Consider the following 17918-nt stretch of genomic DNA (forward strand, 5'->3'; position numbering starts at 1 on the left):
GAGGAAGTTCTTTCCTTCTAAGCAACAAAGAACACTTTAAGATTTATCAACTTATGGCATGTACCATTCTTGACCAATCTTAGATTCTTTGTTTTCACCTGCTCTGACCCAAAATATTCTCTAAATTATGAAATGAAATGGCTTTCAGAAAGCCCATGGAAGGAGTCAAAGCGCCACTACCAGTGAAATTCCAAACAAACAATCCATAGGAACAGCCTCGGTGAGTCACTCACACCCTGCGACCACAGCCCCTGACTCAGCTCTAAAGGATCGTGTTTCCTCCAAGTTGCCAGGAGCCAAGAGACACATAAAACCTCTGTTATGAATCATTCCACAGCCATCAGTGTAGATGGAAGGCCCATCTGTCCTGCTTTGACAAGGAAGGTTGCTGTAAAGAGAGAACTTGGAACAAGAATGGAAATCTCCAAAACATAACAGAAAAAAAGATTAGTTATACATGCTTTTTTGCTACAGGCTCACTCTTCATTTTCTCTACATCCCTCAAAAAAAAGTCTGGGTGTATCTGGACTATCTTCTACACTCAAGGTTACTATTGGTTTAAATTTAATTATGCAGAGAACTCTTCACTGGGCTTACAAGAAAGTCCCCTAAGCAAAGGTGTTAACTGAAACAATCCAAAGCTCTTCAGCAAGGCTGGATGCCACTACCACCAACCCCTGGTAGAGCACAGTGTCACTGTCCCCTACCCACTAACCAAGCAATCATTAAATAGTTACTGTGCAATGCACTGTTCTAAGTATTGGTTACAGAGTGAAATGCCATCTTTAGATTCCGTCCTTTGAGAGAGAATCCAAAAGGCTTCCAGAAGATTCTGAGGGAGAACTATACTTAAGTTTCCCAGGAAGAAAGGCCCAGAACCAAGAGACCACTACTGTCTTTTGTTTCTTAGCTAAGACTCTCCTCTCAGATAACCCAAACATGCAATTCAGAAAGTGTAGCTCTGGGGATTCAGATGACTACAAGGCAGCTACGTTTTAACAGGGAGGGGAGGCCAGGGGGCAAAAAACTTAGGTGATTAAGGAAAGGCTGGTGGGAGTACAAGAAGAATTATCCAGAAGCAGAGGAACCAAAAGGGTCTCTGGCCCTGGGGTAGGCATCCAGGAAAGGATGTTAGAGACATCACAGACATGGAAGAAAGAGGTCCCTCTATACAGTGTTGCCTTGGGCCAGGCAGTTCTTGAGTCTGCCCTGTAAACTGTGTGGATGTGGATGTGATCGCAATTTGCTGCTAATTCCTAAGTTTCGGAGATTTCATGTGGCTTTCCAATAAAACTCCAAAGTTAAAGGAGAAAGGAGTTCTGATTAAAAATGATGACTCCCAAAGGGCAATCATTTCTTTAGTTTATGCCATATTCTGCTCTTTCCTTTTGCTTAAATGTCATCAGGATACATAGCATACTCTATATTATTCATTATTAGGAAAGCATAGCCTTTCTAAAAAAATTCTGAATATATGACAGCATAGAGAAAAACAGAGATTAAGCATTGCATAATCCTTGAAATAGTATAAAGGAACTAGTCAGCCAAGCTCCAGAGTCCTAACTCGCTGAGGCCTAACTTGGCAGCACGTATAATCATCTTCAGAGCAGAGCTCACACCTCCAGGGAGAGCATCTCAAAATGGTGAATAAAGAAATAAAAGGAAGAGAAGCTACAAAATAATTCCTGTAACTACTGTGGCAGCTACAGCAACCCAGATCTAAATGCAAAGCTAATTTCCTTGAAATTACAAGGTCTTTTTTTTTTCATTCTACCCCATCTCCAATGGGAACAATTATTTTTTTATTGCAAGCTATCACAGCAAGACATGGGGGAAAGTTTTCAATCAGCAATCATACTGCTTTGGATAATCTTCAATCTATGATGATACCACTATGCAAAGATAATAGCAACAATTAACATCCATATGGTCAACATGACCATAAAAGCATCAGCTTATACACTGAACCAGTACTTACCATTATTATCAAATCCATGTGTAAATTCATGTCCAACAATTACTCCTATAGCGCCATAACTCAGAGATCTACAGCATAAATGTATAATTGGGAGAAAATTATAAGCATGAACGTCAGAGCATAATCCTTCAATATTTTCTCAACAAAAAGCCAAGATAATCTGTTTACTAACCACACTCACAAAATTGTAAAAAAAAAAAAAGTAAACACATCCTTCTCATTGAAATAGACAAAGAAAATATAATTTCTAACATTGTCATTATGAACATTTATGGGCCTTAGTTCCTACCCTGTGAAATTAGGGATGTGAAAGAGATGTTTTTTAAAGTCCCTTCCAGCCCTAAGGCTTCTATGGTTCTATATCTGCTCTAGCTGTAGTTTATATGTATAAACACCCAAAGCAGCAGCAGGGTTTGAAAAGATCCTGTCAGTAAACATACCGCTTATTTTTTATCTGAGAACCTGTTGAAAAATCACTATGGACTTAGAAGTTAAATTGTTTTCCAAACGGAGTCATGAAACAGGAAAAGAGCAGAGATTAAAAGGGATCACGCTGCTTTCAAAGGTAGTCATGTTCCTCTGCTTCTGTGACAGACAAATTCACAGCTGAACAGCAAAGACTGTGAAGCCTGAACCAGATCTGGAAAAGGCGTGATATTATTTCTCTTCACCCCTAAAGAACCACGTGGTAGGTCACCTACAAAGGTGACCGCCGACAATGCCACCCACCCTGAACGCATGTGCTCCTCCTCCCGCCAAGAGGAAATCTATTTCCTCCCCCCTTGAATCTGGATGAGCCTCGGGACCTGCTGTGGCCAACAGAATGCAGTGGAAGGGGCCGCGTGTGACTTCTGGGCTGAGGCCTTATAACTTCCATTTTTGTGCCTCCTTGGAAGTCAGCTGCAGTGTAAAGAAGTTGGGGTAATGAGCTGGAGAAAAAGAAGCCAAGCGAAGCAAGTGAGAGATGCCAAACGTCGAGAGACCTCTAAAGAAAGAGAGAGGCCCAGCCAGGCCCCAGCCATTAGAGCCAGCCCAGCTGAGGCACCAGACACGTGAGCAAAATCATCTTAGATCCTATGGCCCCCATCGAGCTGTCTGTCCCAGCCAGTACTGCACAGAGCAGAAACAAGCTGTCTCGGCTGACTCCCGCCCAAATTGCAGAATCATGAGCGAACAGTGGTGGCGCTTTGTTATGGAGCAATAGGTAACTGAAAGAGAACATATAAATCATATATCAGGAAATCAATAGGGGGGCTTCCCTCTATGTGTGTCTGGGATCTTCTCTCTCAACTAAAAGTCCCCTGAAGGCCAAACCCTTATCTACTTGATTGCTGCTAAATTCTCTGTACCTAGTACACAGTAAGTAATAATGATTTAACTAATTGATTAATTAACTTTACCATTTCTTGCAAGTGACAGATCAATGTGTAACTTATTTTAGTCATTTAACGTGTGCATGAGGATTACAGACAACTTAAAATCCTTGTTATAAGGATTCTTCCTAAGATTTGTAATTATACTAAAAATATTTCACAGTTGGTTCCTGATGCAACATCAAAGTCACCCAGCAAATAGATAGGACCTGTAAGTGGAAGGAACAAAAATTTTTGAAGCAACATGTTATTACAGGACATAATGATCCTTAACATGTTAATTGTTTGTCTCAACTATACCCAAGGAAGTGTTCTAAGATTTAATTTTTCCCTTTGGTGGCAGTTCCTTCCTTTGTTATTTCTCTCCTGCAAGGTAATTTGCATTTGAAAAAATGCTGTCCTACTATTTTTCCATCATTGCAAACCTTCATTAAAGAAGTAAGAGTAGGGCTTCCCTGGTGGTGCAGTGGTTGGGAGTCTGCCTGCCGATGCAGGGGACACGGGTTCGTGCCCTGGTCCAGGAGGGTCCCACATCCCACGTGCCACGGAGCGGCTGGGCCCGTGAGCCATGGCCGCTGGGCCTGCGCGTGCAGAGCCTTGCTCCGCAGGGGGAGAGGCCACAGCGGTGAGAGGCCCCCGTACCGCAAAATAAATAAATAAATAAAAGAGTAAAATTATGCATTTCAATCATAGATCTATCAGAGCAGTGTGGGGCAAACTTGTAATTTTACATAGTGCTAATTTTTGCAGCAGTAGCTATCACTATGCAGCCTGCAACATTTCATTTTTTCCAGGACTCTCAGCTGAGAATAGTACTCAGTCCTCTACAAGCCTCGGTCAATGCTGTTGACTGGACGAATTTAAGGGATGAACAATGGAAGCTTATAGCAACTGCTCTGCAATAAATGTCCCTTAAGAGGGACTGCTCTAACGAGCTTCCTATTTGCAAAGGGTAATAGAGAATTCAGAAAATGATTGAATCATTGCAAGTTCCAATTCTCAGTTACATAATCACAATCTTTTGGGCAAGAGCCAAAGAAAAAGTAATTTTAGATGACTAAGCCTGACAATGATAATGTTTCATAATACTAAATTCACATCTTCCGTTTTATCAATGGACGTTATTTAAATTAGCATGTGATAAAAATAAATAAATAAACTTGTATGCCTTTTAAAATGTGACTTGCTGGCCAGAAAAAAGAAGACTCCTGCAGAGAAAATCTAGCCTTCCAAAAATAAAATGCAGAAGATGACAATTTTTCCACCTACTCAGTTTCTCTTTTGTTCTTACTACCCGATGGGTTCAACATAAGCACAGGATTTGCTGTCAACAACAAAACCACCGTACTGCTGTCTGGAGCAACCATGAGCTCGTGCTGTCATCAAGTAGAGGCTGCTCTATGCCTGAAGTGGAAATTCATAAAAATCTCAGAGTTACAAGCAGCTTTAAGGTCACTTAGTTCAATTCCTTAGCAAAGGTCTACAAAAACCCATTCAAATGGTCCTAAGACTTCTCCCCTTAGGCATGTCCAATGACCAGGAGCTCAACCCCTTCTGAGGTGGATCACTGCCTCTTCGACTAGTTCCGAACAAAACAGTGCTCCTAATGTTGATCTGGAATCTCTCTTCTACCTATTGGTCTAGTGTAGTGGTCTAAGGTATTCTAAACACCCCCCTGGCCTCCCCAAATTTAGTAAATGATTCTGCTACCTTAACTTTCCTTAAAAAATGTGAAAACAGTTACGAGGTTACCCCTCAAGTGTTCTCTTCTCAAGTTCTTTCAACTCTTTTCTCTTCAGTCATGAATTCTTGACCAGCAGTTCCCAAAACACAGGAAAAAGGGGAGTTTAGGGACTTCTGGCAGGACTTCTTGGGAATTTCTATGCTGCTAAGTACTGCCATTCTCCAAAACAAAGGGAAGGGGAGGACAACTCACCTCTATTACTACTTCATGGAACACACACTTTGGGATATTTTGTCTTATGCCGTTTACAATCTTGATTCTTTCCTCTGGAAATAATTCAGCTTGTTTATGTCACCACAATTAGACCCAACACTCACCGGAGGGCTAAGCTGACCAGTGTGAGCAGAAAGAATAGCCACTCCTTGGTTCTGGAGGAAATCCATCTAGAACAGATGCATGTATGGGAACCCATCTCACTGGACTGTGATCTCCATCTCTCCAGCACCTCCACATTTCCAATGTTGAGTGCCCAAACGATGCTTAATAATTATTCATTGAATGGGCATGTTAATAGAGGATGAATGGCTTCAATGCAAACACAGAACACTTAGGAAAAAAATAAAAATCTTGGGAAGAGGGGAAGATGGCCGAAGAGTAAGACACGGAGATCACCTTCCTCCCCACAGATACACCAGAAATACATCTACACGTGGAACAACTCCTACAGAACACCTACTGAACGCTGGCAGAAGACCTCAGACCTCCCAAAAGGCAAGAAAGTCCCACGTACCTGGGTAGGGCAAAAGAAAAAAGACAAAACAGAGACAAAAGGATAGCGACAGGACCTGCACCAGCGGGAGAGAGCTGTGAAGGAGGAAAGGTTTCCACACACTAGTCTTCGCGGGTGGAGACTGCGGGGGGCAGAGGGGGTAAGATTCGGAGCCACGGAGGAGAGCACAGCAACAGGGGTGCGGAGGGCAAAGCGGAGAGATTCCCGCACAGAGGATCAGTGCCGACCGACACTCACCAGCCCGAGAGGCTTGTCTGCTCCCCCACCGGGGCAGGTGGGGCTGGGAGCTGAGGCTCGGGCTTCGGTCGGAGCACAGGGAGAGGACTGGGGTTGGCGGCGTGAACACAGCCTGCAAGGGGTTAGTGCACCACGGCTAGCCGGGAGGGAGTCCGGGGAAAAGTCTGGACCTGCCAAAGAGGCAAGAGACTTTTTCTTCTCTCTTTGTTTCCTGGTGCGCGAGGAGAGGGGATTAAGAGCGCTGCTTAAAGGAGCTCCAGAGATGGGCGCGAGCCGCGGCTAAAAGCGTGGACCCCAGAGACGGGCATGAGACGCTAAGGCTGCTGCTGCCGCCACCAAGAAGCCTGTGTGCGAGCACAGGTCACTATCCACACCCCCCTTCTGGGGAGCCTGTGCAGCCCGCCACTGCCAGGGTCCCGGGATCCAGGGACAACTTCCCCAGGAGAAAGCACGGCGCGCCTCAGGCTGGTGCAACGTCATGCCGGCCTCTGCCGCCGCAGGCCCGCCCCACACTCCGTGCCCCTCCCTCCCCCCCGCCTGAGTGAGCCAGAGCCCCCGAATCACTGGCTCCTTTAACCCCATCCTGTCTGCCTGTCTGAGCGAAGAACAGACGCCCTCCTGCGACCTACACACAGAGGCGGGGCCAAATCCAAAGCTGAGCCCCTGGGAGCTGTTAGAACAAAGAAGAGAAAGGGAAATCTCTCCCAGCAGCCTCAGAAGCAGCGGATTAAAGCTCCACAATCAACTTGATGTACCTTGCATCTGTGGAATACGTGAATAGACAACGAATCATCCCAAATTAAGGAGGTGGACTTGGAGAGCAAGACTTATGATTTTTTTCCCCTTTTCCTCTTTTTGTGAGTGTGTATGTATACGCTTCTGTGTGAGATTTTGTCTGTATAGCTTTGCTTCCACCATTTGTCCAAGGGTTCTATCCGTCCTTTTTATAAAAAATTTTTTTTCTTAATAATTATATTTTAATAACTTTAGTTTATTTTACTTTATCATCATTCTTTCCTTCCTTCCTTCCCTCCTTTAGACAACGAATCATCCCAAATTGAGGAGGTGGACTTTGAGAGCAAGATTTATGATTTTTTTTGTTTCTTTTAATTTTTTTTAATAATTATTTTTTAACTTTAATAACTTTACTGTATTTTATCTTACTTAATTTTACTTTATCTTCTTTCTTTTTTTCCACTTTCACCAAGGGACAGATCATCCAAAATGAAAATAAATAAGGAAACACAAGCTTTAAAAGATACATTAAACAAGATGGACTTAATTGATATTTATAGGACATTCCATCGAAAAAGAACAGAATACACATTCTTCTTAAGTACTCATGGAACATTATCCAGGATAGATCATATCTTGCATCACAAATCAAGCCTTGGTAAATTTAAGAAAATTGAAATCATATCAAGTATCTTTTCCGACCACAATGCTGTAGACTAGGTATCAATTACAGGAAAAAATCTGTTTAAAATACAAACATATGGAGGCTAAACAATACACTACTTAATAACCAAGAAATCACTGAAGAAATCAAAGAGGGAATCAAAAAATACCTAGGAACAAATGACAATGAAAACACAACAACCCAAAACCTATGGGATGCAGCAAAAGCAGTTCTAAGAGGGAAGTTTATAGCAATACAATCCTACCTTAAGAAACAGGAAACATCTCGAATAAAGAGCCTAACCTTACACCTAAAGCAATTAGAGAAAGAAGAACAAATATACCCCAAAGTTAGCAGAAGGAAAGAAATCATAAAAATCAGATCAGAAATAAATGAAAAAGAAATGAAGGAAATGATAGCAAAGATCAATAAAACTAAAAGATGGTTCTTTGAGAAGATAAACAAAATTGATAAACCATTAGCCAGACGCATCAAGAAAAAAAGGGAGAAGACTCAAATCAACAGAATTAGAAATGAAAAAGGAGAAGTAACAACTGACACTGCAGAAATACAAAAGATCATGAGAGATTACTACAAGCAACTCTATGCCAATAAAATGGACAACCTGGAAGAAATGGACAAATTCTTAGAAATGCACAACCTGCCAAGACTGAGTCAGGAAGAAATAGAAAATATGAACAGACCAATCACAAGCACTGAAACTGAAACTGTGATTAAAATCTTCCAACAAACGGAAGCCCAGGACCAGATGGCTTCACAGGCGAATTCTATCAAACATTTAGAGAAGAGCTAACACCTGTCCTTCTCAAACTCTTCCAAAATATAGCAGAGGGAGGAACACTCCCAAACTCATTCTACGAGGCCACCATCACTCTGATACCAAAACCAGACAAGGATGTCACAAAGAAAGAAAACTACAGGCCAATGTCACTGATGAACATAGATGCAAAAATCCTCCACAAAATACTAGCAAACAGAATCCAACAGCACATTAAAAGGATCACACACCATAATCAAGTGGGGTTTATTCCAGGAATGCAAGGATTCTTCAATATATGCAAATCAATCAATGTGATACACCATATTAACAAACTGAAGGAGAAAAACCATATGATCAGCTCAATAGATGCAGAGACAGCTTTCGACAAAATTCAACACCCATTTATGATAAAAAGCCTCCAGAAAGTAGGCATAGAGGGAACTTTCCTCAACGTAATAAAGGCCATATATGAGAAACCCACAGCCAACATTATCCTCAATGGTGAAAAACTGAAAGCATTTCCACTAAGATCATGAACAAGACAAGGTTGCCCACTCTCACCACTCTTATTCAACATAGTTTTGGAAGTTTTAGCCACAGTAATCAGAGAAGAAAAGGAAATAAAAGGAATCCAAATCGGAAAAGAAGAAATAAAGCTGTCACTGTTTGCAGATGACATGATACTATACATAGAGAATCCTAAAGATGCTACCAGAAAAGTACAAGAGCTAGTCAATGAATTTGGAAAAGTATGAGGATACAAAATTGATGCACAGAAATCTCTGGCATTCCTATACACTAATGATGAAAAATCTGAAAGTGAAATCAAGAAAACACTCCCATTTACCATTGCAACAAAAAGAATAAAACATCTAGGAATAAACCTACCTAAGGAGACAAAAGACCTGTATGCAGAAAATTATAAGACACTGATGAAAGAAATTAAAGATGACACAAATAGATGGAGAGATATACCATGTTCTTGGAATGGAAGAATCAACATTGTGAAAATGACTGTACTATCCAAAGCAATCTACAGATTCAGTGCAATCCCTATCAAACTACCACTGGCATTTTTCACAGAACTAGAACAAAAAATTTCACAGTTTGTATGGAAACACAAAAGACCCTGAATAGCCAAAGCAATCTTGAGAACGAAAAACGGAGCTGGAGGAATCAGGCTCCCTGACTTCAGACTATACAACAAAGCTACAGTATTCAAGACAGTATGGTACTGGCACAAAAACAGAAAGATAGATCAATGGAACAGGAAAGAAAGCCCAGAGATAAACCCACGCACATATGGTCACCTTATCTTTGATAAAGAAGGCAGGAATGTACAGTGGAGAAAGGACAGCCTCTTCAATAAGTGGTGCTGGGAAAACTGGACAGGTACATGTAAAAGTATGAGATTAGATCACTCCCTAACACCATACACGAAAATAAGCTCAAAATGGATTAAAGACCTAAATGTAAGGCCAGAAACTATCAAACTCTTAGAGGAAAACATAGGCAGAACACTCTGTGACATAAATCACAGCAAGATCCTTTTTGACCCACCTCCTAGAGAATTGGAAATAAAAACAAACAAATGGGACCTAATGAAACTTCGAAGCTTTTGCACAGCAAACGAAACCATAAACAAGACCAAAAGACAATCCTCAGAATGGGAGAAAATATTTGCAAATGAAGCAACTGACAAAGGATTAATCTCCAAAATTTACAAGCAGCTCATGCAGCTCGATATCAAAAAAACCAACAACCCAATCCAAAAATGGGCAGAAGACCTAAACAGACATTTCTCCAAAGAAGATATACAGACTGCCAACAAACACATGAAAGGATGCTCAACATCATTAATCATTAGAGAAATGCAAATCAAAACTACAATGAGATATCATCTCATACCAGTCAGAATGGCCATCATCAAAAATTCTAGAAACAATAAATGCTGGACAGGGCGTGGAGAAAAGGGAACGCTCTTGCACTGCTGGTGGGAATGTGAATTGGTACAGCCACTCTGGAGAACAGTATGGAGGTTCCTTAAAAAACTACAAATAGAACTACCATACAACCCAGCAATCCCACTACTGGGCATATACCCTGAGAAAACCATAATGCAAAAAGAGTCATGTACCAAAATGTTCATTGCAGCTCTATTTACAATAGCCCGGAGATGGAAACAACCTAAGTGTCCATCATCGGATGAATGGATAAAGAAGATGTGGCACAAATATACAATGGAATATTACTCAGCCATAAAAAGAAACAAAACTGAGCTATTTGTAATGAGGTGGATGGACCTAGAGTCTGTCATACAGAGTGAAGTCAGACAGAAAGAGAAAGACAAATACAGTATACTAACACATATATATGGAATTTATGAAAAAAATGTCATGAAGAACCTAGGGGTAAGACAGGAATAAAGACACAGACCTACTAGAGAATGGACTTGAGGATATGGGGAGGGGGAAGGTTAAGCTGTGACGGAGCGAGAGAGTGGCATGGACATATATACACTACGAAATGTAAAACAGATAGCTGGTGGGAAGCGGCCGCATAGCACGGGGGGAACAGCTCCGTACTTTGTGACCGCCTGGAGGGGTGGGATGGGGAGGGTGGGAGGGAGGGGGATGCAGGAGGGAGGAGATATGGGAACGTGTGTGTGTGTGTGTGTGTGTGTGTGTGTGTGTGTGTGTGTGTGGCTGATTCACTTTGTTGTGGGGCAGAAACTGACACACCATTGTGTGGCAATTATACTCCAATAAAGATGTAAAAAAAATAAAATAAAATAAAAAATAAAAATAAAAATCTCTCTCCCACTCAGCATAAGGTTGAACACTAACATTTCATAAGTCTCTATCATTTTGACTTTTATATCAGAAAATTATCTCGTGGACCCAGTAAACAAATACATTGACCAATAAATTCAAAACCCAACCAGACTATGTCCAAGTGTTCAGGTATATAACCACAGAAGATCAGTTAAATTGCTAATGATAAGCAGGATCAAAGACTTCTAGGACTTTTTTAGTTTGAAGCAAGCTTAGCAAATATTTAGCCTAAACCCTTAATTTTATGGAAATATATATAAATTTCTAATCTTAACAACAGAAAAAATGGATTCCAAATACCTGAACACTGATGAAAACTATGCAGCTGAGACCTGGGATGATATTAATGGATTTGGTCAATACACACGGATAATTTTCATTTATGCTAATGATAGCGCTTCCCTATAGCAGGCTTTGTCGATGCCTGCTGCTGTCCCTGGGCACTCACCATTTTGAAGCACACCAATCTGACAGCTTCCAACTGCCAGCACCTGAAACTAGTCGCCCGAGGGCTTTCTCTGGCCACCAGAGCCCTCCAGGCCTATACTGGGCAATGCCAGGGAGTTAATACACCTGCTGGCAGTCCTCAATTAATGATGGAAAGTGAGTTGGATGACAAATACCCCAGCTCCTTTGCTCCTGAGATGGAATCATGCTGAAGCATATTCTACAGTTCCCCAGCAAAACTGAGCCCCAGTTGTCCACAGTAATAACTGGCTTAAAAAAAAAAAAAGTGGAGGAGAAGGCAGAAGAGGAGAGTCAGAAGGAGATGTGACTCAAGCAATGAAATTGAAACTGTAATTAAAAATCTTCCAACAAACAAAAGTTCAGGGCCAGAGGGCTTCACAGGTGAACTCTATCAAACATTTAGAGAAGAGCTAACACTCATCCTTCTCAAACTCTCCAAAAAATTGCAAAGGAAGGAACACTCCCAAACTCACTCTATGAGGCCACCATCACCCTGATACCAAAACCAGACAAAGATACTACAAAAAAAGAAAATTACAGACCAATATCACTGATGAATATAGATGCAAAAATCCTCAACAGAATACTAGCAAACAGAATCCAACAACACATTAAAAGGATCATACACCATGATCAAGTGGGATTTATCGCAGGGATGAAAGCATTCTTCAATACACACAAATCAGTGTGATACACCATATTAACAAATTGAAAAATAAAAACCATGTGATCATCTCAATAGATGCAGAAAAAGCTTTTGACGAAATTCAACACCCATTTATGATAAAAAAAAAAAAAACTCTCCAGAAAGTGGGCATAGAGTGAACCTACCTCAACATAATAAAGTCCATATATGTCAAACCCACAGCAAACATCATTCTCAATGGTGAAAAACTGAAAGCATTTCCTCTAAGATCAGTAACAAGACAAGGATGTCCACTCTCGCCACTATTATTCAACATAGTTTTGGAAGTCCTCGCCACGGCAATCAGAGAAGAAAAAGGAATAAAAGGAATACAAATTGGAAAAGAAGTAAAACTGTCACTGTTTGCAAATGACATGATACTATACATAGAGAATCCTAAAGATGCCACCAGAAAACTACTAGAGCTAATCAATGAATTTGGTAAAGTTGCAGGATACAAAATTAATGCACAGAAATCTCTTGCATTCCTATACATTAATGATGAAAAGCCTAAAAGAGAAATTAAGGAAACACTCCCATTTACCATCGCAACAAAAAGAATAAAATACCTAGGAATAAACCTACCTAGGGAGACAAAAAACCTGTATGCAGAAAACTATAAGACACTGATGAAAGAAATTAAAGATGATACCAACAGATGGAGAGATATACCATGTTCTTGGATTGGAAGAATCAATATTGTGAAAATGACTATACTACCCAAAGCAATCTACAGATTCAATGCAATCCCTATCAAACTACCATTGGCATTGTTCACAGAAGTAGAACAAAGAATTTCACAATTTGTATGGGAACACAAAAGACCCCGAATAGCCAAAGCAATCTTGAAATCTGGAGAAAGAAAAACGGAGCTGGAGGAATCAGGCTCCCTGACTTCAGACTATACTACAGAGCTACAGTAATGAAGACAGCATGATACTGGCACAGAAACAGAAATATAGATCAATGGAACAGGATAGAAAGCCCAGAGATAAACCCACACACCTATGGTCACCTAATCTATGACAAAGGAGGCAAGGATATATAATGGAGAAAAGACAGTCTCTTCAATAAGTGGTGCTGGGAAGACTGGACAGCTACATGTAAAAGAATGAAATTAGAACACTCCCTAATGCCATACACAAAAATAAACTCAAAATGGGTTAAAGACCTAAATGTAAAATTGGACACTATAAAACTCTTAGAGGAAAACATAGGAAGAACACTCTTTGACATAAATCACAAAGATCTTTTTTGATCCACCTCCTAGAGTAATGGAAATAAAAACAAAAATCAACAAATGGGACCTAATGAAACTTAAAAGCTTTTGCAAAGCAAAGGAAACCATAAACAAGACCAAAAGACAACCCTCAGAATGGGAGAAAATATTTGCAAATGAAGCAACTGACAAAGGATTAATCTCCAAAATATATAAACAGGTCATGCAGCTCCATATTAAAAAAACAAACAACCCAATCCAAAAATGGGCAGCAGACCTAAATAGACACTTCTCCAAAGAAGACGTACAGATGGCCAAGAAGCACATGAAAAGCTGCTCAACATCACTAATTATTAGAGAAATGCAAATCAAAACTACAATGAGGTATCACCTCACACCAGTTAGAATGGGCATCATCAGAAAATCTACAAACAACAACTGCTGGAGAGGGCGTGGAGAAAACGGAACCCTCTTGCACTGCTGGTGGGAATGTAAATTGATACAGCCACTACGGAGAACAGTATGGAGGTTCCTTAAAAAACTAAAAATAGAATTACCATATGACCCAGCAATCCCACTACTGGGCATATACCCGAGAAAACCATAATTCAAAAAGACACCTGTACCCCAATGTTCAGTGCAGCACTATTTACAATAGCCATGTCATGGAAGCAACCTAAATGCCCGTCGACAGATGAACAGATAAAGAAGATGTGGTACATATATACAATGGAATATTACTCAGCCATAAAAAGGAACGAAATTCGGTCATTTGTAGAGACATGGATGGATCTAGAGACTGTCATACAGAGTGAAGTTAGTCAGAAAAGAGAAAAACAAATATCGTATATTAACGCATATATGTGGAACCTAGAAAAATGGTACAGATGAACCGGTTTGCAGGGCAGAAATAGAGACACAGATGTAGAGAAGAAACGTATGGACACCAAGGGGGGAAAGTGACCAGGGGGCAGTGGTGGTGTGATGAACTGGGAGATTGGGATTGACATATATACACTAATATATATAAAATGGATAACTAATAAGAACCTGCTGTATAAAAAAATAAATAAAATAAAATTCAAAAAAAAAAAAAGGAGGAGATGTGACTATGGATGAATGGTCAAAGAAATGCAACTTTGCTCGTTTGGAAGATGGAGGAATCACACTTGGACCAGCCAAACCAGACTCTTTGCTATTTGAAAAGCAATTTTCTTTCCTTTTCTCACGTTGTTTCCTCCCTCTGGAATTGTATTGGACCCATCAACTCAAATCCTAAGAATCCTTCAAGGTCCACATTTTTCTAGTATGAGTCAATGTATAAGTGAACAAATGCATAAAAAATGAAAGCTACCTGTGTATAGGTTGGCTTTCCTACCTCGTCATACACCCTGGCAACAAGAATCAGAAAACAAATACCTAACATGGCAAGAGTGGGGCCGACCCATGCCAGGTTCTATGCCTTCTTTTTGCTCAACAACCACTAGCTTTGTTCCTTTGACTTTATATTCTATGCTCTGCCAAAACATCATATTCTTTGTCACTTGTCAGTAAGTGGTTTCTTTATTAGTTTACTTACCGAGGATATTCTGTTCCCCAAAAGAAAGGTTTCTGGAGCTCTCCTGCTGGAAATCCTGGGAGAAAGACAAACAAAATTGTAAGGGACATAGGGATTGATTTAATGATGAGTACCTGGTTCTAGCTTTGGCACTGAAGTTCCAAAGGCCCATCTTAAAGGTACTCCTCATGGAGCTGGGATCCCTCTAAGAGATCCAACTATCTCTAAGATGACATTAATTCAACTGAGTTTGAAATCAGTGCATTCCATCAGTTTCAAGGAAACTATTTCGCACGGATACACTATTGGCAGTGTCCAGGTTGCCGTGAACTGGGTTCCTTCATAAACAGCGCATGCAAGAGGCTTCCAGCTGTCTTGTGGCTTCCCCTGATACAGAAAGGGCCAGCTTCATGGGCACACAACCAATGCAGTCACACGGGGCCCCCGTGCAGAAGGACCCTGCAATGAAATTAATGCTCTGCTGTCACTGTATGAAATGCTTAATAAATTTATGTTTGAATGTGATTTTGGAAGTGGAGACCAAGGGGACAAGAAAGCATGCATGTGAGCAAAGCAGCCATGCAAAATATTCCTGTCCACGGTTCCTTTTATGCTCCATTTGCATGCAGCATCCAAGATGCTCCCTGGGAGCGCAGAACTCCAGTAGACCCACAGAATGTGTGAATTCAGCAAGACTCAAAACGAGTACAAGGTAAGCATATTACATCTAGGACTGAGTATGTGGGAGCTCTGACAGCCCTCTTCGGGCTCTTTCTGTTGGAAGCAGAATTTTCTTTGATCACCAAAGGGCAGCAGTGGCATTCTAAGAAACATGAATGGCCAAGGAAGTCTGTCATACTCTTTCTTACTCCTGTATCAGTCAACCACATATACCGAAATGATGACGTAGAAGGAAAGGGAAAGACAGGACAACCCATAGTTTCTTTTCCTTTCAGTCCTTTCTTACTCATCAGTAAGCCAAAGGTAGAGAGTGTTGGTAGAATGTACATGTATATAAGAAATGAAGTAAAACCAACTGAGTTAGTTTTATGCAGTGTTTCCACTGTTCTGGCAAGAAGAAAATACATACTCATGTACAAGCTAGAAAATATAAACTACAATTTCGTCAATTCTCCATCTAAGTTAAAAGTTCTTTTATCTGGGGAGTTCCCTGGTGGCACAGTGGATAAGACTCCATGCTCCCAATGCAGGGGGTCTGGATTCGATCCCTGGTCAGGGAACTAGATCCCACATGCATGCTGCAACTAAGAGTTCGCATGCCTCAACTAAGGAGGCTGCATGCCACAACTAAGGAGCCCACATGCTGCAACTAAGGAGCTGGCGAGCCACAACTAAGGAGCCCTCGAGCCGCAACTAAGGAGCCCACCTACCACAACTAAGACCCAGAGCAACCAAATAAATAAATAAATAAATATTGTTTAAAGAAAAGTTCTTATATCTGTATTTGTTTTGGCATTGCACAATATAAAGATGAATGGTAAAATTACGCTGATGATTTAAATTTTTAATTTTTCTTACAACTTACAATGGTATTAAATAGCAAATTAAAAATACTGTGACAAGTCTAGAGAAAGAAAGGCTGTAGAAGACAGGACAAAGCTATATATTTTAGCCCCTTTACAGCACTTTTTCCTGCTTTCTGAAAAAGAGGTCCCCATATTTTCATTTTGTACTAAGCCCCACAAATTATGTAGCTGGCCCTGGGTGCAGATGAGTGGGAGAAATGCCTTGTTTTGCTGTGCCATTGCAAGTCACCACTAAATTTTGTTCCCTGGGGTTGATCCTAGGAGCTGCACTTACAAGCCATCACAACTGGGAATGCAAAGAATAGTAACAAAGAAAATGACAGAGAGAGAGAGATACCTTCTGCAACATCCTTGCCTGCTCCAGAGCCACTGCTCAAAGCTGCTGGAGACTAAAAGCTCTTTTATAAGAGTTCAAATGTTTTATCTTCCCTCTCTCCTTCTCAACAATCTGTCTACCTCTCCTCCAAGACAGGACACTACGAGAAGTGAGGGTAGGAAAGCACATTCTTAATTTAGAAGTGAAATATTAATTCTATGTAATTCATATACATATATTATTTATATTTTTTTAATAATATCATAGTTTGAGATTTCAGCGTGCAAAAACCTAATTGTAAAACAGAGCTGGATCCAGCTAGTAGTCCTCTCTCTTCCTGCTGCTTTCACATAAAGGAAAATGCATCTGACTCTGGAGGGGCAATGTCATATTAATCTTCATAATTTCCACATTTTCTTAAATATCTTTGGCATCTTTATATCAATATTCCATCATCTTTTTGGTGATTACTTTTAGTAAGTCATTCTGACTTGGATATATATATGCAAATATATATTACATATATATGCAAATCACAGTTTTTATATGAAAATTCTGTCTCACATAATATATCATCAAAAAGCAATGATATTTCCCAATAAGAACAATGATCATAGACCAATGTGACTTAATTATTAAATCATTATGGCTTTCCTGCTTGGTAATGTGCCCAGTTGGAAGCATTTATGTTCATTGCCAACCCCTTTACAGGAAAACATCTGACACCTGCACGAGCCTCCTTTCTGCCGCTGTTGCTGTTAGAGGCCCCAGGCTCGCAGACCGCAGCCATCACACTCCCCTGATCAGCTGTATCTTCGCAGCTTGTCAGGGCCATGGAACCCAACACTGATCAACAGAAGAATCTGATGCCCTTAGGACCATTTTGCTGAAGTGAATGGATTAACTGTTTAAGCTGCATTTTTGGAGATGTCAACTGGCAAGAGTGATAGATCAAATCCCAACAGGGCCAACTCAATATCTTATCTCATAAAGCGAATGAGCTCTATTTAGCAAAGGTAGAAGTGAAAAATAATTAAATAAATGGAAAG

At 40.6% G+C, this 17918-nt stretch overlaps 1 protein-coding gene across 1 annotated transcript in view; it reads right to left on the minus strand.

Annotated features, from left to right (window-relative positions):
• Positions 1–17918, minus strand: part of PHEX (phosphate regulating endopeptidase X-linked) — a 201450-nt gene that overhangs the window by 19013 nt on the left and 164519 nt on the right. The window contains exons 16-17 of the mRNA XM_030843712.2: positions 15028–15082; positions 1979–2046 (exon numbers count right to left, since the gene is read on the minus strand). Coding sequence (XP_030699572.1) covers positions 1979–2046; positions 15028–15082 — 123 coding nt within the window. The remainder of the gene's footprint in view (positions 1–1978; positions 2047–15027; positions 15083–17918) is intronic.

The sequence above is a fragment of the Globicephala melas genome, chromosome X, assembly GCF_963455315.2.
Source record: "Globicephala melas chromosome X, mGloMel1.2, whole genome shotgun sequence".
In the NCBI taxonomy this organism is placed as follows: Eukaryota; Metazoa; Chordata; class Mammalia; order Artiodactyla; family Delphinidae; genus Globicephala; species Globicephala melas.